General features: G+C 35.1%; 2 protein-coding genes across 2 annotated transcripts; both read right to left on the bottom strand.

The window, feature by feature from the left end:
• Positions 1 to 276: 276 nt before the first annotated feature.
• LOC119246999 (NKG2-A/NKG2-B type II integral membrane protein-like) lies at positions 277 to 3,343 on the bottom strand. The gene is made up of 5 exons (XM_037513226.2): positions 3,157 to 3,343; positions 2,665 to 2,766; positions 2,125 to 2,181; positions 680 to 738; positions 277 to 381 (listed from the first exon to the last, which is right to left on the bottom strand). Exons 1-5 carry the CDS (start codon positions 3,341 to 3,343, stop codon positions 277 to 279), a joined length of 510 nt encoding a protein of 169 aa, XP_037369123.1.
• A 5,912-nt stretch (positions 3,344 to 9,255) lies between these two features.
• Positions 9,256 to 17,086, bottom strand: LOC119246998 (NKG2-A/NKG2-B type II integral membrane protein-like). The gene is made up of 5 exons (XM_037513225.1): positions 16,900 to 17,086; positions 16,419 to 16,517; positions 15,903 to 15,956; positions 15,264 to 15,415; positions 9,256 to 9,318 (listed from the first exon to the last, which is right to left on the bottom strand). Exons 1-5 carry the CDS (start codon positions 17,084 to 17,086, stop codon positions 9,256 to 9,258), a joined length of 555 nt encoding a protein of 184 aa, XP_037369122.1.
• Between the last annotated feature and the right edge of the window lie 10,199 nt (positions 17,087 to 27,285).

Here is a 27,285-nt window from a genome sequence, read left to right as displayed (position 1 = left end):
GATGAAAACAATTTTCATAGAATATTTGTAAGAGATGGGAGTTAGATAAACTGAGCTGTCCTTTCTTCAATATTCATCAAGATTCCACTCATATTCAACACCATTCTTCATGTCTATAATTTAAATCAAATTCACTAATATCAACTTCTTCTATTCCATTTCATACCTTTATTTCTTAAGTTCCTTCTTCTCTTTCTTCTCTTAAGTTCTGTAACAATGGGGAAAACCAAGAAACAATAGCATTTTAAACCCTATTATCATATTATGTAATAATACTTACTCTGTGTGGGAAGTTGACCCATTTACAAATGTCCATGGCTGATCGCTGCCGTTACGGTAGACTCCAATCCATGACGAAACTGATATGGAGTTCATAAATTTCTATTCAAACATAAAGAATTTTCATTACATAAGAATGATAAAAGACTTCATTAAAAAATACACAAGTAATATGTTTTTTCCTAAGATCCTACATTTTAAGAAGGAAGGAGATTCCAATCTATCACCAGATACATGTAGTGTGCTGAAAATTACCGTGCATAGTGCCACAAACTCTCACCAGCACATCGTCATTGCATAACATGAGCTTCTAAACATTTATACTTAGCAACTTCACTCTTCTTGTTTTGTGAACAAGGAAAATCTGACCTAGGCTTGCGGCCAGTCAGCACAAACTTACAAGAGGAGGAGCCATTGCCCCCTGAGGTGAGGGGTCCTGTGCAACAACAGCAGGGCAGCCTGACAAGGGAGATGCATCAGGACATGACAACAGTCAGCAGCTGGGACAGGCTACTCCTCCCACCACTAGGGACACAAGAACAGGGCTGGGAGGGTAGGGATGGGAAAAGTAAGGGGACCCTATGCCTGAGAATAGAGAACCCAGGAGTTTCTTTATCTCTGAGCAGGTGACACGCACACCCCACCCCTGACAAATGGGTTTTAAAATGTTTTATCATAAAACTCATCAGTGAAAATTAGCAAACAGCAGATAAATGCAATATGCATATGAATTACCAAGGAATTAGAGGGGAGAGATGAGACAGAAACAAAGGTATATACCATATGATTACATTTAGGTTCATAAACAAGAAAAGAGATCTACAAAATTAAAAGTCAAGTCAGTGGTTAAATAATAGACAGCAGGAGTGAAGAGAGGGCAGACAGGGTATCTGGGGTGCACTCGGGGCTGGGACCTACTCAGGATCTGCTCTGCAGATACAATTTTCATTCACTTGGTGATTAATCTGCCAATCACAATATGCTCCCCTTTTTTGATGTGTATTAAACAGCAATCTTTATTTAATATATATACACATGCCTATACATATGTATATACATATATACATATTATATATGTGCACATAATATACATAATATATACATATATTGGAAATATGCATGAGTTGTATAAATATAAAATTGACCTGAATAAGTCTTCAATAAAGTGGTTGGGACACTGAACTTCTTACCATTTCTTCCTCGGTGTCTATGTAGAGCAGCTGAGAGTTGTTACTCTGACAGGCCGTCACACTCTCCTTCCAGGTTTTTTGCTCAGCACTAAAGTAATAGCAGTGGTTGGAGTACGTAAACCACCCCTTTGGACAAGGGCCACAATGACATGCTGAAGAGAGATTATAAATTATTACCTAAAACTATTTGGGTTAATAAAATAATACACATCCTAGACATGCTGAGATGAACAATCAGGTACATAACACATGCAAATATCTCAAAGCTGGTGCATACAACACACCCTCACCAAGAAAGGGCAGCTTCTCAGGCTATAATGTATGTGTCCATATGAACCAAACTTTCACAAAAATTATCCACTGTATGTCCTGACAAAGAGTAAATAAAGTCATTTTTTAATAGTAAAATTGTTTATTTATATAATAGAAGGACATGAGCCAATTGGCCACATGGGTCAGAAGTTCTAAGTGAATTTTATTCCTGTTTTGGATATAATTAACCCCCTCCTATTATCATTATACATGAACATGTATTATTTGATTTTATAATGTATGTTCTAACAGAAAATTAGTTACCATTATTACCTAGTCTAACATATATACATAATATATACATAAACTTTACTAACATCAGAATTTTGAATTCATTGTGTACCTTTCTGGCTCTCTGTTACTGTGGAGGAAACTTTCTTCTCTGGATCTTCAGTAGGAGCTAGAAAAAATAAAATAAATATTATCAAATTTATTAGTGTTTTAAGGAAATACTAATCAATGTAATATTTCTAAGTTAGAAATGTTGTATTTTGGTAGATGTATAGTAAATATATAATAAAGTTGACTTTCCCTGACAATTAATAAAAGCATAAAACTTTGCGAAAACATCACAAAAATTTAGATTCAAATTTCACCATCTCTTACAGTATGTAGTCACCAAATTTCAAAAATTATTTCAATGTTTTCAATAGAGTATTTCAGTCTCCAAAAGTGTGACTTTGAATCATGACATTTGAATCTACACAAAATAATCTCTACAATCATTCTTATATTTGTACTTTTGGGAATTGAGATTAACCATTCAACATTCAATTAAAACAATACATTATAATAATAGTTCTATTCCTTCATATTATGAAATATTTAAAAGCACTGACAATCATTAAGTGAAACGTTCCATTACAATCCTTCATTAATTTACCTACGGGAAATTTAATCCACACTGGCACAATAATGCATATCAAGACAAGGCAGGTGAGTCCCAAGATCCCAGCAATGCACTTCTCTGGAGGTGCTGCTAAGCCTGCAGGGAGAGAAATAGAAATGAAGAGAAAGGACAGTTGGAGACAGGTGTTCAGTTTACACACAACAAAATCTACATGCACAGGGAGTCACATGTATAAATTAGACTCAAGACCTCTATCTCCCACTGGAATCTTTTCCTCAGAATATGTCATTGCTTTGTTTAGTAAAAAAAACACCTATGAATTGTCGTTTGTCAACAATTATATATTATAACAATACCTGGAAAAAATAGCCATCAGTTTTTCTACTAGAATACCATACTCCAGTGACAAATTCTGAGCCTCACAAATGAAAAACATGTCAGTTTATTCCCTATTCTTTGTGCACCTCTACTCCTCTGCATCTCCCAGAACAGTTGTGCTGTGTGTGTGTCTACTCAGTGTTTTACCTTTGAGGTGACAGGACTTGCCATTCTCCTGAGGATCCCGAGCAGCATTGTGCAGACTTAATTCTGCGTAGGTTACTCCCTGCTCCATTCCAGTAGTGGAGCTTTTACTCTCTTTAGGTTTCACTTGCGGCCTTTTTGAGACCTTTGCCAACTTCAGCTCTGCATAGGTGACTCTTTGCTCGTTCATCTCTGCTGCTCTGTAAAGTTAGGAAATGTGCTCTGTGATAAATGCTTCTCAGTCTTTAATAAAGGGTGCACAGGACCAGATCACTGTGGGCAGAGCATTGGTTGAGTGATAGACTCATATTGCAGTTGAACAACACACGTCTGGTCTAAACATGTCTGATTGAAACTTCCAGAAGATCCTATAACTATACAAGTTAATGAAGCTTGCCTTAGTTTAGCAAGTAATTGCGATCAATTAAAAAAAATCATAATTTTAGTAATTCAGTCAATAGACTGCAGTGAGTGGGATCTAGAATTAATCCTGACTTTGATACTGAGTATCATCTTTTAATTTTAACTCAATAAAAAAGAAAAAGGAAACAAAATAAAAAGTTATATAGAGTCTTTCAATTCATATTTTGTTTACTAATCTAAAATGAAAATAGGAATATCTAAGATATAACACATGTAAGTCATGATACTCAATCTGACTTTTGTAAGCTGTCAATAATAATACATTTCTTATTTTAATTATTATTTTGATACAACCACCATATTTTTCCTGTTTCATAGCATTTACACCATGTAACCTAATTATTATATTAATATTAATACAACATTAATATTAATTAATATTAATATTAATATAATATTAAGGAATAGAACTATTATTTTAATGTAGTTTGTTTATTGGTGTGGTATTTCTTGTACAATACTTTGTTTATTTTAAAGTATTTTGTATACTTTTAAATTCAAAATAGCATTTTTTGGAAGCTGTCTCATCTTGATTTCTATTAACATCAAAACCTTTTATATTGACTCTAAGAATATAGATGAGGAATTTCCCATGACCTTCACAATGGAATGAATTCATTTTAAGTGTCTAATTTAAAAGATTGAGTTAAATGACAAAAATAGAATTATATCTGTATTGATTATGAAATCCAAAATAAAATCTTCTTTGGCATGATCTGGTGAAATTTCAAGTTAAATAGCATTGATTTACAAATCTAATTATGCATGGGTGTTATATCCTTGACTAATTCTCCACTGAAAAGAATTCAAGTATTTTGAGAAATCCTCAAAATATTTCACATTCTTCTTGTGTTTTACCTGAATTATTCAAATAAAAACACCAATGTTCTCTTTGATTTGATTGCATATGAACTGTATATCAATTGCCTCACATCTAACCTTCATAATCTTCCACTAAAAGAGACAGATCAGCAGAGAGAGAGGAGAGGAGCAACACATACCTTCTGTTGGCAAGAAGTTGTGCATCCTTGAGTGAAGGAGGAGACACCTCCATACTGATTTTCACAGAGACTGGTCCACAGAGAATCCTACCAGCAGTGCAAGAGGGTTCCCTCTTCTCCACATCCTCACCAGCACTTGTTGTTTCTGATCTGTGATCTGTGATTTAGAACTGCCCTGTGAAGTTTCAGAGTGAAGCAAGCGTGGAAAAAGTAGATTTCTCATGAATGTGTCACTAGCAGTTTGAACAAGAAATTGTTACACTTGGGCTATTTTGAAGACACTTCACCTCATCACACACCTGCAGACTATAGGAGATGATAGGTTTATACTGTGTCATGTACTTTTTACGTTTTCAAATGCCTCTGAAATATATCAGGGAATAAAAGAGTTGAACACCCATACTTGTAATTTGTTTCCAAAGCACTCAGAAATATTTAACACTTAGCTCTTGTTAAGACAATTTTAGATGTTTAAATTCTACTATAAAGCAAGATTCATAAATCTTGACATTGTATACTTTCCCCTGTCTTTATTATATCATTTATATTATCATGGGAAAAATAATAATTATTCCTTTATCAATGGGTGTTTGTCACTAATTATTCCAAAAAAATCCCTACATTTTCAAATTTTCTATAACTATAACAAAAATCAATACCAACTTTTCTTCTCAACATCTCTTCTCCAGTCTGAAAATTTCTGCATTCAATTTTATTCTTTATAAATAAGTTATTTAGATTTCCACTGATTAAAAAATAGTAAACCATATAATCTTTCTAGTGACTGAAATATTACCAGCATCACTCATTCATCCTCCAATCATAATTGCGTTTTAATGGGAGTATTTGTTGTGAATGATAAAAACCTAGGGATACTTTACTTATGTAAGGGAATTACAAAGGTAACTTTCAAAAAATTCACAGAACCAAAAATTGGGGAGAGCAGAAAAAATAGACAATTAAAACACAGTGTGAAGGTATATGACAAAATGATCATTATCACAGACATTCAAATCAAGGTCACAAAAAGATCCCACCTGATGCCTGTGAGAGCTCCATCCAAAAGATCAGAAACAACAAGTGCTGTTGAGAATGAAATCTATGGTCAAACAATATAAAACCTCAAAAATTACTCAAAATAATAAGAGTAGCTATACTTTGCTCTTTATGAAATATATAGAAATAGTCTTACAGGTGTATGCATCCAATGTGTATATATATATATATACAAACATATGTATGCATATATAATTTGTGACTGTTTCTAGTTGTGAGAATATCCAGTGACCTAAGAAAGGTAGATGAATTGGGACTCAATTAGAATCAAAGAATGCCCTTTTCAGGTTAAGTCTCAGCGCTATCACACAATCACAGCTGCAGCCTGAGTTGCATCCCCCAGCCATGGAGCTGACCAGCATGGTGCAGCACATCTCTCCTTCTCACCTGCTGCTCCCCTCAACAGTGTAGATCCACCTGTTTTGCTCCCCACTTTGTCTCAGATAAATCCTCTCACATCTGCTCTTCTGGCCTACACCACAGTTCTTGCATGCATAAATATAAAAACAATTTTTTAAGATTTTATTTTTATTCATTTATGTATTTTTTACTGAACATAGTGTATTTCAATAATTATTTTCAAAAAGTCAGGTGATGGAACTGAAGCATAGGTTTTCAGGAAAAATCAATGTGATTTAGTGAGTGTTTATATGGCAGAATTGTTTTTCTTTTCTTTTTTTATTTTTAAAGATTTATTTATTTATGCATATAAGAGCTGGGGTACAAGCCAGAGATGCAGGGGGTGAGAGGATTCATCAGAGACAGAGTGGGGAGCAGAACAGGCGACTAACTGAAATACACTGCTGAGGGGAGCAGTGGGTAAGACAGGAGAGGTCTGCTTCCCCATGTGGGTTGCTCTCTAGCCAGCCGGGGATCCAACTCATGCTACAGAGGCTGTGGATTGCTTCATAGTGTAGTGCTAAACCCCTTGTGCAACCAGGGAGCCCTTAGAATTGTTTTTCTTTTTTTTTTCTTTTTTTTTTTTTTTAAAGATTTATTTATTTATTTATACAAGCACTGGGTAGAGTCAGAAGCACGGGAGGGTGAGAGAATTCACCAGAGCCAGAGCGGGGAGCAGAGCAGGCAGAAGGACCGAAGTACACTGCTGAGGGAGGCAGCGGGTGGAGGAGAGGTCTGCGCGCCATGTGGGACCTCCTCCAGTGGCAGGGGAGCAGCTGGGGATCGAACCGGTGCTGCTGAGGCTGCGGGCAGCTTCGCAACCCAGCGCTCAACTGTTGCGCCACCAGGGAGGCCCAGAATTGTTTTTCTTAATTTTTGTTGTGGGAGGAAGATCAGGGTGAGGCCTAAGTTGGTGGAAAGGGTGAGGTATGAAAGAATTCACCCAAGACAGAGTTACAAAAAGCTTTTCACAAGCTTCATAACTTGGGGCGCCAGTTTGCACCAGTTACCTGCTGAGATGCCTGGTGTCTGGCACTGGACTTGGTCATGGAAACATGTTCTGTTTTCTGCTTTCTGCATTTCTGGAACTGGGCCTGTTTTTCTGGTCATGGTGGTCGGTTTCATGGCATTTCTGGTCATGGTGGTTGGTTTTGTGGCCTTGTCCCCAAGGCAGGCTTATCTATCCCCTTAGCTATTCAAGTCTCCCAGACCTGCCTGCTGGGCCAGGAGTGGGAGTTTAGTTTTTAACTTCACTAAACTCTAACCTGATGCTCTTCAAGTGTTTTTCAAATAATTTGCAGATAACTGTAAATTACATTTATAAGATACTATTTTCATCATATCTTATAAAAAAGGAATGTTAGCCAGAAAAGTCATGGGGTTAATAGGGTGCAGTTAGAGTTACATTCAAATGATCTGGTTTCATGGTTCATGTCCTAAATTGTTTAAAATTATATTTTATATTTATTTTGTTATATTGTTGTTCAATTTTTGGATGATATTTGCTTTCTCCCTTCAGGGACAGTCCCTGTAGTTTTTCAACACCACAACACCCGTGGGCCATCACTATGGTCTCCGTGATCTTCCCTCCCTAGTTGTGACCCTCTGTCATTCCCCCACTGTGTGCCTCTGGTCTATGCCCAGACTTCATACCACGATGATTCCTCCCCATTTGTTTGGTGATCCAGGTCCCTGGATAGAGCCTCGGTATGACTGTACCAGCACACAAGGTAACAAGAATTTAATTTTTTTAAAGATTTATTTATTTATATTTTATACAAGAACCGGGACACAGGCCAGATGGTGGGAGGGTGAGATGATTCACCAGAGACAGAGAGGGGAACAGAACAGGCAAAAGGACTGAAATACACTGCAGAGGAGAGCAGCAGGCAAGACAGAAGAGATCTGCTTTGGCATGTGGGATTCTCGCCGGCCGCCGGGTTCGAACCTGTGCTGCAGAGGCTGCGGACAGCTTCACAGTGCTGCACTCAACAGCCTGTGCCACCAGGGAGGCCCCTCAAAAGAATTTTCAACAAAAGGAAATAATTACCTTGATGGGAAATGAAGGAACTACTATTTTTTTCCATTTTCCTTTTTTTTTTTTTTCTTTTTACAAATGCATCTTTCTCACAAAATATAATGACAAACCCATTCCTATGGCTATTGTAGTAGATAAGATTATTTTTCAGTGAGTCCACATCCTCCCCTCTGAATACCGGAGTAGATCTTGTTGATAGATAATCAGTGAATGTTTAACTATGTATTTATCTTGACAATATCAGTTGAATGGGAAGGTGACAGCCTGAGTCCTGAGCCCAGACAGGCATAGCACATTTCTACCTGTCCCTCAGACAGCTGCTACTCTCTGCTGTGAGAAGGTCATATACCTGGTAGCTCAGTGCTGAGAGAGTAAAATACATTTCAACAAACCTAATCTGAGCTGACTCTGTGGTCTGAAGTCAAGCTCATACCTGCCCAGCTTATATCAACTGAAGCAGTCAAAGCACATGTGGGTGAATGAGACATAAACACCTATTTTTAAATGTCAGTGCAATTTTGGGCTGTTTACTACCCAAATTCAACAATTAGCTATAGCTATAACTTATAAATTAGATAAAATGAATCATGATTAATTATATATTGTCTATGCACTTTTATGGGGATCTATAGAAAATGCTATATTCAAAGAAATAAAGGTATATAAAATATTTATTTATTTTGTAAATGGTAATCAGCTAGGTCATCTCTTCTGGTTGTAATAGAATTACAGCATAAATATTTCTGCATCATTATTAAATTATGGAATTTTCCCAGTAACTAGCTTTGTGGCCATGTAAATGTTCTTAGCTTTTCAAATCTTTTTGTTAATTTATATTTTTTGTTTCTCATAAAAGTGTTTTTCTAAGCATGGAATAAAACGTGGTAGAGAGGGTGAGAGATAATTTAATAAAACAAAGTAACTTTTAAAATACCTGAATTTCAACAGGGTTAAAAAAGACAATTGAAAAACCGAAAAGACACTGATTATTCGGTGTCATTGAAAGACTGTTTTTTACAGTAGTTCTAAGTTCTCTTCAGGATAGTCCCATTTGATTCATATTGATAGATCTCTCTTGATCATTTTTCCAAATATTAACTGGTGGTTTCACATTTTTCTGTTTCTCATGCATTTTGTCTGAGTATAGCACCCCAAGTTCTCTTTCTCCCTCTCTCCATTTATTCTTTATGGGCATCTACGCTCAGCCATGATCAGCGTGGTAGATTTGGCACATTGGCCACTCAACACCTATTCAAAATAATGAAACTCTGTTAAGAGATGTGAACACTACCTGTGAAATTGCCTATCACTACCTAATGTGAATCTAATCATGATAATATTTCACTTGGACAGATTCAGAAGGTAAATATTGGTTCCATTTGTTCCAGGGCAGGGAACCCCCAAATTTGGCTGCTTTAAATAGGTTCTGTCATCCACTGCATACAGACAAAATATATTCTAAAGCATAAGACAGTCAATACAAAAGAACTTTAATACAATTTGCATGCAATAAAGAGAAGAAAAGAATACAGTTTTCAAATCAAGCACCCAAAGTTACCCAATCCTTGAAGGTAAGTGCCTACTCAACAGAGTGGCACAAAGCAGGGCTGCTGAGACCCAAAAGCCTGCCACAATCTTCCCCTAGGGTGGGCACCACAGGAAAGGAGCAGAAGGGGCCATGCAAGTCTGGATGGAAAAGAACAAAGTCAAAATCAAAGTAAAGTCTGCCATTGATAGGCTCCCCATGGTCTCTCATCCACATCTGTACAAGTATACTCATCCTTCTGAGTCACCCATACCCTGTTACAAGTCCAAGGCCAAGCTTTTTCACATGTCTCTGCTCCTTGTGCCTCCTCCAGGGCTTCTTGATCTCTCCTCCCTTGTCCCAGTCTTCTGTTTAGCTTCTCCTCCATGCCCAGCTCTTCCCTTCTTAGGGTGGGGCAGGGAGCTTGGGATTACCCCTTTCCCTGGGTATTACCCTGATACACATTCTCCAAGGGAGTGGGCAGAACCAGAGTTTCTTTTTTTTTTTTCTAATTTTTTAAAGGTTTATTTATTTATGCATACAAGTACTGGGGTACAGGGCAGAGGTGTGGGAGGTGAGAGGATTCACCAGAGACAGAGTGGGGAACAGAACAGGCAGATTGATTGAAACACACTGCTGATGGGAGCAGCTGGCAAGTCAGAAGACATCTGCTGTGCCATGTTGGTGGCTTCCTGGCCAGGGATCGAACTCGTACTGCAGTGGATGGCAATAGCTTCATAGGTTGCATCTTAACCTCTTGTGCCACCAGGGAAGTCCAGAGAACCAGAAGTTTCTTATAGAGCAACTTTGTGGTTGTGGCATGATAACCTGAGTACCAATTCATAAATTAGTACTCTTAAATCCAAATCTGTATTTCATTGTTCTGTTCTGAGATATCAGAGCTAGATCCTTAAACTTTTCTCCCTTGTGGGCACACATGATGTTAAGTTTCTCTGTAATGGACCCTGGGGAGACACTGCAGGGAAGGGGCTCTTCTTCCTGGCTTCCCCGGGGTGGCTTCACTGGCTGAGATGAAGCTGTCAGGGGCCTCATGGAGGATGTGCTGGTGCTCACTTCTGGCCAGCATTATTGGTTAATCTGTCACAGTTTCTTTTTTTTTTTAATACGTCATTTTTCCTTTTTTGCACAATATATGCATTTTCATCTTGGTTATAGTCCCCCTACAATTCCTACTCCCCTGTTTTGATCTTACTCCCTTGTCCCCACACTCCCCAATAGTAAAAGATTTATTTATGATGACTACAATAACTAGGGTGTAGACCAAAGATGCAGGGGTGAGAGGATTCACCAGAGAGAGTGGGGAGCAGAACAGAGGGGTTGACCAAAATGCACTGCTGAGGGAATCAGTAGGCATATAGGAGAGGTCTGCTGTGCCAATTGGGTTGCTCCTGGCTGGGGGATTGAATTATTGCTGCAGTGGCTGGCAATAGATTGATAGTGCTGTCTGTAACTCCTGCACCACCAGAGAGGCCCTGTCACATGTTCTTGCCCTCCAGCCTCTGCCTGCAGATACTCTGACAAGGAGTGTTCCTGCCCCACAAACCAGCCAGAGATCTGTCCGCACCAAATAGTTAATCATTCTTTACATCAAACTTTCCCTGATTTGTGTCTTCTGACTTTTCTATGACTTAAAAACCTTGCTACCATAGGTCATGGAATCTTCATCATCAACAACTTCAAGGGCTAGAACAAATCAAGTAATAAGAAAATAGCATTGGGATTATTCACCTTTGAGATTTGACATTAGAATTTATCATTTACATACAGTTTATTTTAATAAACAACAAAAAAGGCATAATATGTACCTGGGAGTATATCTTCATAATTAGTATGAAGATTTAGAATAAAGTCTATAATGCCAAGGGTAAAACTTCAGTAAACTATGAAGTTTAAGTGGTTATTATGTTTCAATGTGGATTCATCCTCTGTAATAAATGAACTTTTTGGTTACTGATGTTGCTGATGGGGGAGGCTGTGACTGTGTGGGAACACAGGGATGTGGGAAATACCTGCATCGTTTTATTGTGAACCAACAATGTTCTAAAAATGATATCTTTATATAAAATTCTAAGAAAACAACCCAAAGCTAGAAATGTGGACTCTGCAGATGATGAGTGGCATTTTACCAAATTTAGGTAAGCCTTGGTGCCTGAAGCTTACAGATTCAAAGTTTTTTTTCTAAGCAGGAATCAAAAGACACACTTTTCATTTCAAAATCTAAATATGGACAATAATTATCCTTCTCTGAAGATTGTGAAATCCTGAAATATAGAGAATGACATAAAATTAACAACCATACATGTAATATTAATTAATATTAGTTATTAGTTAATATTTTGGTGAAAACAATTTATTTGGGCTAATGATTAACTCTAAGCCTAAATATTTCCAATATAAGTTTCATTGGAACCATTTAGGTAATTATGTTTATAGAGTCATTAACATTTTGTTTTTTATGCTATGATCATTTCCTTTATGGCATCCAAGATAATAGTTCTCAAAAAACTTACAATTTGGAAGAAAAATCTGAGCCCGTTGGCCACACCTGTGAATTATTATAGGTACTCTGGGCAAGATCAATCCATGGCAAAACCTGAAAGGAGCTCAAAAGCTTCTATGAGAAAACAAAAATGAGAACAACTCATCAGAAAATCAATAAACCTGTGGAAGACTGAAAAGACACTATGAGCCGCTAAACATAATTGACATATATAGAATTTCATAATTATTTATATAAAACATAAGAATCTTCAAGCAATCATGTACTTCTAGAAAACAGAGTTCAAAGTTGAAATAAAGCAAAATGTCTTAGAACATACCTTATTCTGAATGATAGTAAGTTAAAAATACATAAAATAATTTCTGTTCGAATTAAAGCAGGGCTTCGAGAAAAGGCATAGCTTTGTCACATAGCACTGATTTGTAATGACCTGGTTATTTTCACTTAATCTTAAAAATAATGCTATATTTAGTCTCCTTGATGTATGGTAAAAAGTTTATTTTTAAAACAGTGTGATCTGAATTTTTGAGAAATATCCATACTGTGTTCCACAGAGCTCGACCAGTCTACATTTGCACCAAAAGTGAATTGATTTACTATATGATGCAGTAATTCTCCTCTTAGATATGTACTCAAAGAATACAAAACAGTAATTTGAAGGGATGCGTTCACTCTTGTGTTCATCACAGCACTGTTTGTAATAATCAAGTTTTGAAAACAACCTAATTGCCCCAAAACAAATGAGTGGAGCAGGAAGTGAAATATATGTACAATGTCTTAAAGATGATATCTTAATATAAAATTCTGAGAAAATAACCAAAAGCTACAATAAAAATTAACTCTTGTCATTCAGAACATAATTGGGAGGGTGGATTATACTAAGCACAGTAAGACAGCAGAAGAAAGGAAGAAAATAAATGATTTAACTTGAAATAAATAGCAAGAAAAAAATTAAAAGATAGGGGTAAAAATAGCCATGCAAATATCTGGAACACAAAGGGCAACACTGAAAAGTTACTAATATAAAATAATATAAACTTACTGTAAAATACACTGTGTAAAGCATGGGATTGGCTTAAAATAGAATAATCAGATTAAAAAAACAGATTAGAAAGTGCACAAGTACGGCCTCCCCTGGTGGCGCAGCAGTTGAGCGCTAGGCTGAGAAGCTGCCTGCAGTCTCTGAGCGCTGGTTTGATCCCCGGCGGCCTGGGAGGGTCTCACATGGCATGACAAACCTCTCCTGCAGCACCCGCTTCTCCCCTTAGCAGTGTACATCGGTCCGTCTGCCTGTTCTGCTCCCCTCTCTGGCTCTGGTGAATCCTCTCACCCTCCTGTGCTTCTGACTGTACCCAGTGCTTGTATAAATAAATAAATAAATCTTAAAAAAAATAAAGTGCACAAGTATATGCACAAATACATAATATGCAAGTTTCAACAAAGATGCAGACTCATTAAGTGAAGAAAGCAATTCTTTCCAATCAATGCTGTGGAAATAGCTGACTTTCAGTGGGAAAAATGACAAATAAATGATCATAATTTTATCCATACTTCATGCTATATATAAAAATAAGCTCAATAGTTTGCACAGCAAACTGTAAACTTCAAGAATATATATTACAAAAAAAAAAAGAATGCCCTAATGCCCTTGGCATAGACAGAATTTTTTTAGATACAAAACCAAAAAATGATCCATAAAAGAATACACTGATGATGTGTGTAGTTAATAAAAATAAAATATCTCTGATCTTTCCAAGGAAAAGATAAATCACAAGAGTTGGAGAAAATATTTGCAAATGATGTATATATATATATATATATATATATATTTGCAAATGATATATATAATATATATATATATAAAGACTTGCTTCCAGGTCATATAAAGAATTCAAAATGCAAAATTAATACATTAATAGATTCTGGTCATTAAAGAATTACAATATTAAAGCAAAAATGTTAAGTCACAGTCAAAAAAATGTTCCTTACAGCTCATGAGATAAAAAGATATCATATCTATAATATAACAAGAGCTCTAGGCAGGAAAATACAGACACCATGTAGGAGAGAAGGGCAAACAGCACTTTATAGAATAATTTAGCACTGTGGTCTAATAATTTAGACCACAAAAGTGCATTCATTTTAATTGTAATCAGGAAAATGGCAAATAATATCATAATGATACTGTTAAATAAGCATCAGACATTATATTAAAATTCCCTAAAGTACAATGCTGTGGATAAAAGGGCCATTAAGTAAAATATATACTTTCACAATTTTTTTAAAACCCTGGGATAATTAAATAAATTAAGAAATACCCATAGTTATGACCCAGCAAAATAATTTGCTGCATTTGATGCAACATAAAATATTTATATAGAGATAAATTATAATTATATTTACAGATTACTGTAGTATAATAGATAATAGCGTGTTATCAAAATATAATGTATTATATACTACACATTTATACCTAATAGGCACATTTTGCAAATGCAATGTAATATGTAGATAAAAGGTCATACAGGAGGATTTTCATAAAACAATATTTCATAACACCCACAAATTAAATTTCTGAGTAGACATGTCATATTAGTATATTATAGCAGTAATAATTAACAAGTTGCAAATAAGTGTGAAATTATGGATGAACTACAAATATCAAATGAGCATGAAAAGAAACATATAAAAAGGATTTTTCCATTTATGTAATGCTCAAAATTAAACAAGGATTATTCAAAAAATAACAAAGTGGTTAAGTGAACAGAGAGAAGTGAATAGAGTGCATTCAGGGGGCACTGCTGGGGTTGGGAACTTCTATTTAATTTGCAATTACCTGGGTTTATTTCACTTAATAAATCTGCAAAATCATGAGCTATTTAGTTTCCTTCATGTGTGGTAAAATTGAACAACAAGTTTATGTGAAACAGCATCTATAGAAACTTGGTTTTCTATGAAAAACTAGAATTGAAGTTTATCAAATGTGTATTCACGGCATAAAATAGAAAAACAATATGAAGTCAAACAACAGAATTATTTACAGGATTTAAAATAAAGATACATATATCCACCCAAGTATGGATGCAATCAGTAAGTATATTGTAAAATAATCTTTTAATAAAATATTTGAAAGATTTAAAATCTTACTATTTCTTCCTGATTTTCTGTGTAGAGCAGATGAGAGTTGTTAGAAGCACAGGCAGTTATGCTGTCATTCCAGGTTTTTTTTTCATTACTGATGTGGTAGCAGTTGTTGGAAATTGTTAACCACTCATTTGGACAAGTGCCACAATGGTGTGCTGTGGAAAGATAATGAATTATTATCAAAATGGAAGTTGAATTTTTAATAAAAATCATTTTAAAATGTGCATGAGCATAGACATATACATATATATTATAACATAGTTATGCATCCTCACAGCTGGTACATATAAAAAAGACACACTGACACTAACTCAGAGAAAAGTCAACGCCTCTCTCCTAAGGTATGGGCTTATACAAAGCAAACACACAAGCAAAACTATCTACTTTCTACAAGTTTTGAATATCTAGTAAACAAAAAGCTATCTAACTTATAGCAGAGGGACATTGGAACTAATTGACAACAATGAGTAAGATGATTTTAAATAACTGTTTCTCTATTATTGCATAACATGAACATTTTAATAATCTTTACTTATTTATTACCCAAATTTATAATTCATTTTTTTTACATTTATGAATTACCTAAGGTAGAGAGAAAATATAAAATGTATTAATATCAGAACTTTGAAAATCACTGCATACCTTTTGGGGTCATTCTTGTTAGGGATGAATTGTTCAGCTTTCGTGTTTCAATAACTAGAAAAAAACAACAGCAAAGTAATTGTTATAAATATTAAAGCTGTTCTAAGGAAATTATAACACTTCTTTTTTAATTTGAAATTTGACTTAAATTAGAATGAGCTGCAGTACAATTGATTTTTACCAAGAAAGCAATAATGTATTGAACATTTGGATTAAGCTATTTCAGAAGCCAACAAGATGAAACTATATTATCTCCGGGTTTGGCTTAACAAAGCTCCAGAATGAATTTGTATTTCTCAAAAAGTTCTTTCAATATCCTGAAACATGTTTTGAATTACAAAATTGCAATATGTAAAAAAAAGTTCTCTATACTATTGACATTTTTGAATAAACTTTCCACATTAGGTCTAAACAAACATATTAAAATGAGGGTTCTATTGTTTAATATTATGAAATCTGTAGAGTGTTGATCATCAAGTGAAAGGTTTTCTTATAATCTTTCCAATATTTACTTACAGGCATTACTAATGACTACTGCTACAATACTGAGTATCAAGACAAGGCAAATAATTCCCAGGATCCCAGCAATGAGCTTCTCCGGTGGTGATGGTAAGCCTGCAAGGACAGAAATGGAAACACTCAGAAAGGAGAGATGAAGACAGTTGCTCAGACAGTTTACAGACAAGAGAATCCACATCCACAAGGAATCACATATGTAAACGTGGATCCCAGACCTATGCCTCCCATTGTAACCTTTCTCCCAGCATACACCGTTGCATTTACAGTATATGTAATGACCATGAGTAGTTACTCAAATGACAACAATGCCGGAATAAAATTAGTCTTTATACCTCACATGAGAACCTTGAATTCCAACTTCAAATTCTGATCTTCATAAATGCAAGATAGATGAGCTTCTTCCCTATACATACCCCCACCCCTGCGCTCCATTGTCCATCCCAGAGGTGTTATACTGTGTGTCTATGAAACATTTTACCTTTGCAGTGGTATGTCTTGGCATTCCCCTGAAGATCCTGAGAAGCATTTTGGAAGTCAAATTCTGCATAGGTTATTTCTTGCTGGATTACTGAAATGGAGTTTTCAGTTCCCGAAGGTTTCATTTGCTGTCTTTTTAAATTCTTTGCATGCTTCAGTTCTGCATAGATAACACCCTGGTTATTCATCTTTGCAGCTTGAGCAGAGAATAAACTGTATTTGGTGAGAAGATGCCTGGTGTAGTCAATACGGGCAGAGTGTGGGCTGAGTACTCCTATCACATTCAAACACTGTGAAGGCTGTTTTTTATTTCCTCACAGCTTTAAACGTGAGTTTTATGACAGAATGAGTAGTTTTTAAGATGATATTCTATGTTTGATATATTATTTTTCATTGGAGAAATATAAGTCAAAAACCTAGTTTTTGTTTAAAAATAAACAAATGCATGTATGGCATTTTCCTGCACTAAATTACCATTATTCAGTGACTTAATATTATTTGTTAGAAGTAGATGAGGTGTTAGCATATATTTTATCTGGAATTATTGTGAAGTTCTAAGAAATCATTAAAAATTTAAGGAAATTGGGGCCTCCCGGTGGCGCAGCGGTTGAGCACTGGGTTGCGAAGCTGCCCGCGGCCTCCGCGGCGCTGGTTTGATCCCCGGCTGCTCCCCGGCCACCAGAGGAGGGTCCCACATGGCGCGCAGACCTCTCCTGCCGCCCGCTGCTCCCCTCAGCAGTGTACTTCGGTCCTTCTGCCTGCTCTGCTCCCCGCTCTGGCTCTGGTGAATTCTCTCACCCTCCCGCGCTTCTGACTGTACCCAGTGCATGTATAAACAAAACAAGCAAACAAACAAATAAATAAATTAAAAAAAAAAAAAAAAAAAAAAAATTTAAGGAAATTTTTTGTACTTTGAAAAATATTACATAAAACCGTGCCCTTACTCAAATTGTGAATAATTTGAGAACAAGGCACAAAAATTCTGATTTAACTTAAGGTCTTATTTAAACTGACAATTGTTTTAATAGCTAAGATAGAAAAGCACACAATGATAGGGATAACTTATAGGATAACAGTATTGGTTCAACCTTCCAGAAAGATCCTAAAACTGTCAGACAGTGATGGTCTCCTCAGTGGTGTAAACAATTATATCAAATCACATAGTATAATTTAGTAAATATTCTCTCTATCCAGTGGATATAGACTTGATCCTGGTTTTGAAACTTACAAAGTATGATCTTTAAAATTTGTTCCATTATCAGCAATTTAAGTTCCTGTTCTACAATGGGAATAAAAACATGTAAGATATAATATCTGCAAAACACCAAATGTTCAATCTGGCTTTTGTAAGCTCTCAATAATATGTCAGTTTTACCACATTTTTATCATTTGTTTATACTAGTTAGAGGATGTAACATAATTTATTAGATAAAAGTCAGTGCATAAAAGTCTCACTGCAATTTTTTTTCAATATATTTGAAATCTTTATGTCTATAATTAATTTTAAATTGGCATTTTATGGAATCTACTTCAGCTTGATTTTTTGCAACTATCAAACTGTTTCTATTATATCTAAGAATATGAGGAATATGTTTACCTTGACAATTAGATGAATTCACTTTATGTATCTATTATGAAAAACAGCAAAATATAAAATAATGTAGAGTTATACCTATATTAAGATTTCCAAAATAAATTGCTCCTTATCAGACTTTAATTCACCCAACACACTTTAAATTCTATTGATTTATCAACCCAAATATGCATGTGTGCTTGTGCTTCTCCACTAGTAGGATTTTGAATATTTTAAGAAATCATTTCACATACTTCACATTTATTCTTGTTTCTCGTCCTGAATTATTCAAATGAAGATTCCAATATTGTCTGTTATTTGATTGTATCTTAATTGCACTTCTGTTGTAGAACATCAGACTTTTGCAATCTTCCACTAAATATGATGGGTTAGGGGAGGCACAGGAGAGTAGCCAAACAGAGCTTCTGTTGCCAGAAAGCAGTGCATCCTCCAGTGGGATCCAGGTCACTCTTATAAGTAAATAATACCTCTGGTCTTCACACACTGCCCTGTCAAGGTGCAAAGTGAATCAAAACAGAAAAAAAAGAGACTTTCTGTCACATTGTCACAGTAGAGGATTGGGTGCTTTGGTGGTGCAGGTAGTGTGGTCTCATACATCTAAAGAGGTGTCAACCTGTAACCCTATGTCATATGCAGTGTTGAAAACTAAAGTTACTTCAAAAAATGATATATACGTATTTTTAAGTAAAGTGTGAATGGGAAATATTTACCCTGGGGCTTATTTGAAGACAACCTATCCCGTCAAAAGCCTTCAGAGGAAATTTTGATCTAATAGTATGTCAATTATATTGTCTATTTTCAAAAGCCTCAAATTGTTGTTGTTTTTCTTTTTTTTTTTTTCCTAAAAGATATTGTGGGACAAAAGGCTTGATTTTCCATGCTGTTAACTAAGTCCTTTTCAATCACAAACACTGAAAATGTAGGTCCAAAGAGTATCTTATATTTTTAAATTCTACTTTTAGGCAAGTTTAATAAATTTTAAATGGCATCCTTCTTTCCCTTATGTCCTTATGTCATGATTACGATGTTGAAAAATTTCTGTCATAATCCCATTAACAATAAACATTTAATGATATTTGTCACTATTTTTAAAAAAGCTGAAATTTCAAGTATGTTGTAATTGTCACAAAGACCACCAATTCCCAAGCTTTTCAATTTCTCTGTCCTACATCTCCATTTTTCTGCCTTCAGTTTTAAAAAAAAATCATTGCAATGTACAGTCACAACTTTTACTTGATTTAAAAGGAAAATATAGCAGCACAAACCTAGGGTATGAAATACCAATTGTCATAAGTACAATATTACCCCAAATATAAGGCACTTAGGTTGTTTCCATAGTTTGACTATTGTGGCTAGTGCAGCAATGGATATAGGAGTGCAAATTTCCCTTCAAGTTAGTGTTTTTGTGTTTGTCAGGTAGGTACCTAGGAGTGGAATTGGTGGATCATATGGTAGATACATTTTTAATCATTTTACAAACGTCCATACTGTTTTTTATGGGGGATGGATCCATCTACATTCCCACCGACCAACGACAGGTGTCCTTTATCTCCACACCCTCTCCAACACTTGTTATTTATAGTCTTTTTTTATATGTGCCATTCTCACAGATGTGAGGTGATTTCTCATTGTGGTTTTGATTTGCATTTCTTTAATATTTATATTCCAACAGTAACTAACATAGGTGAATGCAAATAAATGTTTCTTTTGAAATCAATGAAATCCTAGGCTCCTTACAATACAAATTTACTTACAATTTATATATTACATGAAATTATTTACAAATATTAATATATTTCCTTTATCTATATAAGTACTGTATTTAAATTATATATTGGTGGTCAATTTTCAAAGAGAAAACTGTATATGAATAATTCATTTTGAAAATAATCCAGTATATGATTTCTCCCTTTTATCATTAGATTATGGTAGAACTATCACTGAATCAGTATCAATTACTAAAGTCTTGCTAACATTTCAATAACTACTTGACACATGGAAATATTTATCATTTTATTTTTTCATTACTTTACATTTTATGTCTTCATCAATGTATTTTTTCTTCAACAGTAGTAATAAGCAATGACAATGACAATATATTTAATAAAAGATGATCTCTTCCAAAATATCTGAATTCTGATAGAGGGGAAAAATAGACCTGTAAAAAAAAATAGTAAAAGACACTGATTGTTACCTATGAAAATACCAATTTCTAGCAAATATTAACATAACCCTTGAAAATGTGGCTGTATAACAATTTCTAGATATATATATATATATATATATATAGAGAGAGAGAGAGAGAGAGAGAGAGAGAAGGAGAGAGAGACAGCGAGATTGATAAACAGATAGATGGATAGATAGATAGATAGATAGATAGATAGATAGATAGATAGATAGATCGATTTCCATTCTATTCTCCAGGGATGTGGGATAAATCCAAACGGTAGAGTGGCTTTGTGATTGTTGCATAGAAACCTTGAATCGTTTAGCAATATATTACTCTCCAAATCCAGACTTCTCTGCCTTGTTTTGCCATAATGGAACTAGATCTTATGAACTTCCCCCCCGTGTCAGCACACAAGATGTTAACTTTCACTGTAAAAGGCATGGGGAGATGCTACAGGGAAGGGGTCTTTCTTCCTTGTGCCCTGGTGTTTCCTCTCCATGGGCTGACAAGGTGCAGCTGTTAAGGGCACATACAGTAAGTCCCGCGGTGCTCCCCTGCCAGCAAGCTTGTGTCCTCTGTCCCAATCACAGTCCTGCCCTCTAGCTTTCCCCTGCTGACGCTCTGGCAGGGAGTCTCCTTCTCGCTAGTTCCAGGGGAGGTCCAAGCTCAGTAATGTGCGCCCGCGACTGCAGAAATGCTCTTTTCCAGGATCGACCAGTGAGCGCTCCATGAAGTCATCTGCAGCCACATCCTCTTCAGTGAAGCCTGAAAGTCTTCCTCAGAGAGAGCTGGGACCCAAGTGGTTCCTCTTTCCGGTACTCTCCCTTAGCTCTAAGGTGCACTTTGTAATTTTCTTTTATACCCTTTCCGGAAGCTAGTCCTTACTTGTAGTTATTTTTTTTTATATCAAATTTTCCCTGGCTTCTGTCTTCTCACTTACCAGGACACATCCATCTCCCTCCCTTGGGTTGTTGGATCCTGATTATTAACAACTTCAAAAGCTGGAACAAATCAATTAACTTGAAAATAAGAGTTGGATAATGCACCTTATTGAACAATCACAATAAGTTATTGATCATGATTTATAATTTAGAGGTGATTTATTTTAATAAACAGCAGCTGATTTGGAGACGTGTAATATGTACCTATTTTATATTGTATATGAGCAAGGATTTAAAAATAATACTGCAACACCACGGTTGACACTTCAGAACTTCAATGATTATTGTAAACCCATGTTGATTCATCCTCTGTAACAGATGCACCATTTTGGTTAGTGATATTCTTAATGGGGGAGGATATGCCCCTAAAGGCACAAGGAGATATGGGTTATCTTGAATATTGAAATATGCACAATTCTTGTCTTGCAATGATAATATTGTCAATCTGAAATATAGAATACAATACATAATTAATCTTGGCAACATATAACAATTTTTTGAAGAATTAGCATATTATTGACTACTCATTACATACTTAAATCTGAATCTCCAGTTATTCCTCATGGAAACAAATATTTGTTCACATATTGCTTTCTCTTGCTCAGATGAATTCCTTCAAGTCATAAAATATAAGAGTTCTTAAGAAAGTTACAGTTTGGAAGGGAAAACTGAGCAATTTGTCCCACCCATTTATCCCCACTGGTTCTGTGGGAGACTCCAATCCATGGAAAGATATAAAAGATTTTCAAAAAATGCTATGAGAAAACAAATGTTATATGAAGTCAAATGAAAGCTTTTATACAATCTGAATTTTGTAATAACAAATAGCTATTTCATTCACACCTATTAGAGGGTTTATTTTTTAACTTTTGTTTTTTTATTAATTTATGCTTTCAATTGTGGTAACATTCCATTACAATATTACAAACTGGACATATGAGAAAATATAATTGTTATGACTTAAGTGAGGAGGACAGATTGACAAAAAATTCCAGGGCTCTGAAAATTTATCAAAACCTAATAATAATTTGTGAAGTATTTATCATTGGAATAGCTGCCAGATTCAAGGAATGGCATGAATGCATAGTCTTCTTGCTTCTGACAGCTCCCATCCCTCCCCATTCCCATTCCCAGTTCAGTGTACAAGGAGAAGTGTAATTTTCACAATTGAAAAGACTGCAAAAATCAGTGGTGTTATTACACAGGGACAGACTCGAATAGCAGTGGGAAAGGTTATGTAATAGTCTACTGCTTTTTCATCTCAAAGTGCTGGATTTGCTAGATAACCACTAGGGAAAAATAACACTCTTTTAAATTCAAGGTTATGATCTCTTTTTGTGAAGCACAGAGGTACATGCAAAACACCACAAATAATGTTAATTGAAGAGTTTGTATTACCTTTCTGCACATTCATGCCTGAAGGAAAATTGTTATTGGTTTGTGGGAGAGACTAATGCATGCAAAAGTGTTAAAGAAAAAAAAAATTCTGTGTAAAAGCGAACATTGTGAGAAGTCAAATGAAAGTTTTTATGCTAAAGTGAATTTTTAAATAAAGTTATTTCATGTTCTTTATAGAGTCAATATTCATTATAATGTTACCTACTGGACACATGAAGAAAATGTGTTGACCACATGGAGAGGATACATCGACAGCTTCAATTTCACAACTCTGAAAATTGATGTAAAGCTAGTAATGATTCCTTAAGTATTTATTAATGGAAAAACTGTTAGAGATTCAAATGAAAAATAGAGCAAATCTTGCTCACAAATGCTCCCATGTCTCCCCCACTCCCTACCCAAGCTCAGTGAGCAAGAAGATTTTAGATTTTACCATTTGGGAAAAATGGTGCCATTGTACTTGGTTAGCAGTGTGTGTGTATGGCAGGGTTGTGGCAGGGTAGGGGTGGGTAACCTGACAATAGTCCAACTCAAAGTACTGAATTTGTTATGTAATGGCTAAGGAAAAATCCATGTGTTTTTAAATCTGATGTTGAGGTCTCCTTTGTGTCAAGCATAGTACAGACATATATACCCTAGAAAGGTACTAAAATGAAGGTACGATAGAAGAGATGACAAAACCTATCTAAAATCTTGGTCGATGGAACTTAAAGATTCTAGTATAAAGGAGAACAGGATGTGGAGGGGCCCAAAGAGATCTGGTGCCTTGGTGGTTGGTGTGGTGTGGTGACATATATTTGAACCTGTACCTCTGAATCCTATGCATGTAACCCGACAACCTCAATAAAAGAAAATGCTTTAAGTAAAAGTCAAAGGAGACTTGAGAGCTGATCGTAGTTATGAGCATTTCCCTAGATACAACACATACATACATCAAATAGAAGCCAAGCAACTCAAAGGATTTGAGCAACTCTCTCAGCTGACAGAGAGTTAAAACAAGGGCAATTCCTGGATAGCAGCTAAAAAAGTAAAAACAAGATTTAAAAAAAAATGAGCAAAAATATCAGCAATACAGTTTAGAGGAAAAGATTCCACAGTATAAGTCTACAAAAGACAAAATAATAAATCAAGAAAAAATGAAACAGAATCCATGTCAGTAGATCGTATTATAAAAAATTTCTACATAAAAGAATTAGAAAATGTGTCTAAAATTTGGATAATGTCTTCCACTGTTAGGGGTAAAATTATTCAATAAAATCCAATTTTTTAAGACAAGATATTAGATTTACTAGAAAATTATTTTGAAGTAATCATTATAAATGTGTGCATGTTATTGAGAATATTACATTCAAATACTTAAATGAAAATATGATAGTTAAGATAAAACAAGAAAGAAATAGCAATAGAAAAGTTGAAAACAAATAAACCAGATGGAAACTCTGCGTCGAAAAATATATTAACCGAGATGAAAACTTTGCTAAATTGACTAAAGAAAAAATTGAGTTGTAGGAGAAAGAATCCATGGCATTGAGAATGGAGTAATAGAAACTTCATTCTAAAAGAATGTGTTATAAAAAGAGAGGGAAATTAATAGCATCTCAGAGATCTTTGACACCATTATGAAGAAAACTAACATAGGTGTAAATATAACCTGAGAAAAAGATGAGGGCCAGAGAGAGGAGTTATCATTCAATGGGTGGAGAGTTTCAGTTTTGCAAAGTGAAAAAGTGCTAAAGATTTGTTGCTCAATAATGCAAACTTAGTTAACACTACTACACTGTGCATTTATAAATGCTTAAGACATATAGTTAAAATATTATAGGAAAGATAGAAGATACTATGATTCAATCTATATGATGTTCTGGAAAAGGAAAAACTATGGAAACTACAGAAAGTTAGTACTTAGCTGAGTTTATTACGGAAGGATTTACATATAAAGCACAGGGAACTTTTTTTTTTAAGATGTATTTATTTATTTATACATGCACTGGGTACAGTCAAAAGTGCAGGAGGGTCAGAGAATTCACAGAGCCAGAGCAGGGAGCAGAGCAGGCGGAAGAACCGAAGTACACTGCTGAGGGGAGCAGCGGGCGGCAGGAGAGTTCTGTGAGCCATGTGGGACCCCTGCCCGGCAGCAAGGGATCGAACTGGCACTGAGGAGGCTGCGGGCAGCTTCATAACCCAGCATTCAACCGCTGCGCCACCAGGGAGGCCCTAAAGCACAGAAAATTTAATTAATATTTTTTTAAATCTATTTTATTTATTTATGCATATAAGAACTGGGACTTAGGCCAGAGGTGGCGGTGGTGGTGGTGAGAGAATTCTCCAGAGACAGAGTGGGTAGCAGAATAGGTGCATCTACTGAAGGGAGCAGCAGGTGAGACAGGGAGGTCTGCTGAGCCATGTGAGTTGCTTCCTGGCCTGGTGTGGAACTCATGCCACAGTGCTGGTGACAGCTTGATAGTGCTGAAATTTTAACCCCTGTGCCACCAAGGAAGCCCAGAATTTTAGTATCACTATTCTGTAAAATTCTATACATGTCATTCTATACATGGCAAATACATGTCATTATACATTTACTCAAACTTGTAAAATACACAACTCCAAGAATGCATTTTAACTATGGATCTTATGTAAAAGGAGATACTATGACTAAAAATTCTCTACCCAAGAAGGCGCCTTGCCCCTGAGGGCATGAGGTCTCCCTCCCTGTGGGCATGTCTCCACCATAGATATTTGATAGAATAGCTATTAAAATGTTGCATTCACATATTTCAGAAGTGAAAATTAACAAACTATAGGTAAGCATGATTATGAGGATAAATGACAACATGTCACAAGACAGCAAAAAGAGACAAGGACAAAAATGCATATTTTATGATTCCATAGAAATATAAAAGTATATAAAGGGATAAAATATATATATTTAAAAAGTAAGCAAAAAGAGCTATAATATAAAAGATCAGGAGATTAGCAGAAAAAAAAAAAAAGAGGCAGCCATGAGGAGAGAGGACGCAGGAGCAGGGCTGCTGGCGACTGGAAATGTCTAACCATCATGTAATTTGGAGACACAGGTTCTACTGACACCTGGTCAGTCTGTATGATGCTTGCATATTTTGTTGCCTGATGCAGAGTGATATTAATAGCAAAAAATATTTTAGACAAAAGTCTTTATAGAAACATGGTTTTCTATGAAAAGCAAGAACTGAAAATTATTGTAGATGGCTTATGTAAAATATTGTACAAAAATATGGATGGATTCTATAAATATAATATTGATTGAAATATGAATTAATCTTTAAAACATTCAAATTCTTACCATTTCTTTTGATTTTCTATGTAGAGCAGGTGAGAGTTCTTAGAAGCCAGCTTGTGTAACAGCAGCTGTTGAAGTAGCTAAGCCAATCCTTTGGACAAGGAGCATAGTGATAGGCTGAAGAGAGATTATGAATTATTGCCCAAAAAGTGATTTGAATCTTTGAAAATTATAATTCACTTATATGCATTGGTATAAACATACTTAAGTATATAACATGTACCTCACAGGCTGGAGCCATGAACATAACACACTCAAATACACACTCACATGGAAGGGCCAACTTCTTATTTCCATTCGTTAGCCCATATACACAGCAAATACACAAAAACATCCATTCTATATGCCTTGAAAGTCAGAGAAGGAAACTCCTTGTGTAGAATAATAATGTCATTGGTGATTTCAGCCAATTGAAATACGTATAGTAATTCTATTATTTCTTTACATTGTTGCATAAGAAGTTATACTCTCCTATAATTATTATTTATAGACATGTATTACCTGGTTTCAAAATTTATGTTATCCCCCAGAAAATCTATTATATTTTTCTCTAGCCTAAGACATACATAAGTGTGTGTGTATGTGTGTGTGTTATCATATACATAAATATATAAATATATAAATTTTACACACATAAATATATAAATTTATAAAATGTAATAATATCAAAATTTTGAAAATTGTTATGTACCTGTCTGGTTTGTTGTTATTGGGGATAAATTATTCTGTTCCAGTATTTCAGCATCTAGAAAAAAGAACTAAAGAAAATCTTATGAAAATTATTATTGCTTAAAAAAGATCACATAGATTCCATTTCTTAATTTAAAAGTACATGTATTGTTTAGCATTAGAATCCAAAATAAATTGATTTTACCAAAAAAATAATTTAGTATTAAATATTTAAAGAAAAAAAATCTCAAAAACCTAAAGGAACAAATAACATAATATCCTAAAATATTTAATTTATC

Source organism: Talpa occidentalis, unplaced genomic scaffold (assembly GCF_014898055.3).
Source record: "Talpa occidentalis isolate TD23 unplaced genomic scaffold, MPIMG_talOcc4v2.1 talOcc4.16, whole genome shotgun sequence".
In the NCBI taxonomy this organism is placed as follows: domain Eukaryota; kingdom Metazoa; phylum Chordata; class Mammalia; order Eulipotyphla; family Talpidae; genus Talpa; species Talpa occidentalis.
This window is presented reverse-complemented; position numbering and strand designations above follow the sequence as displayed.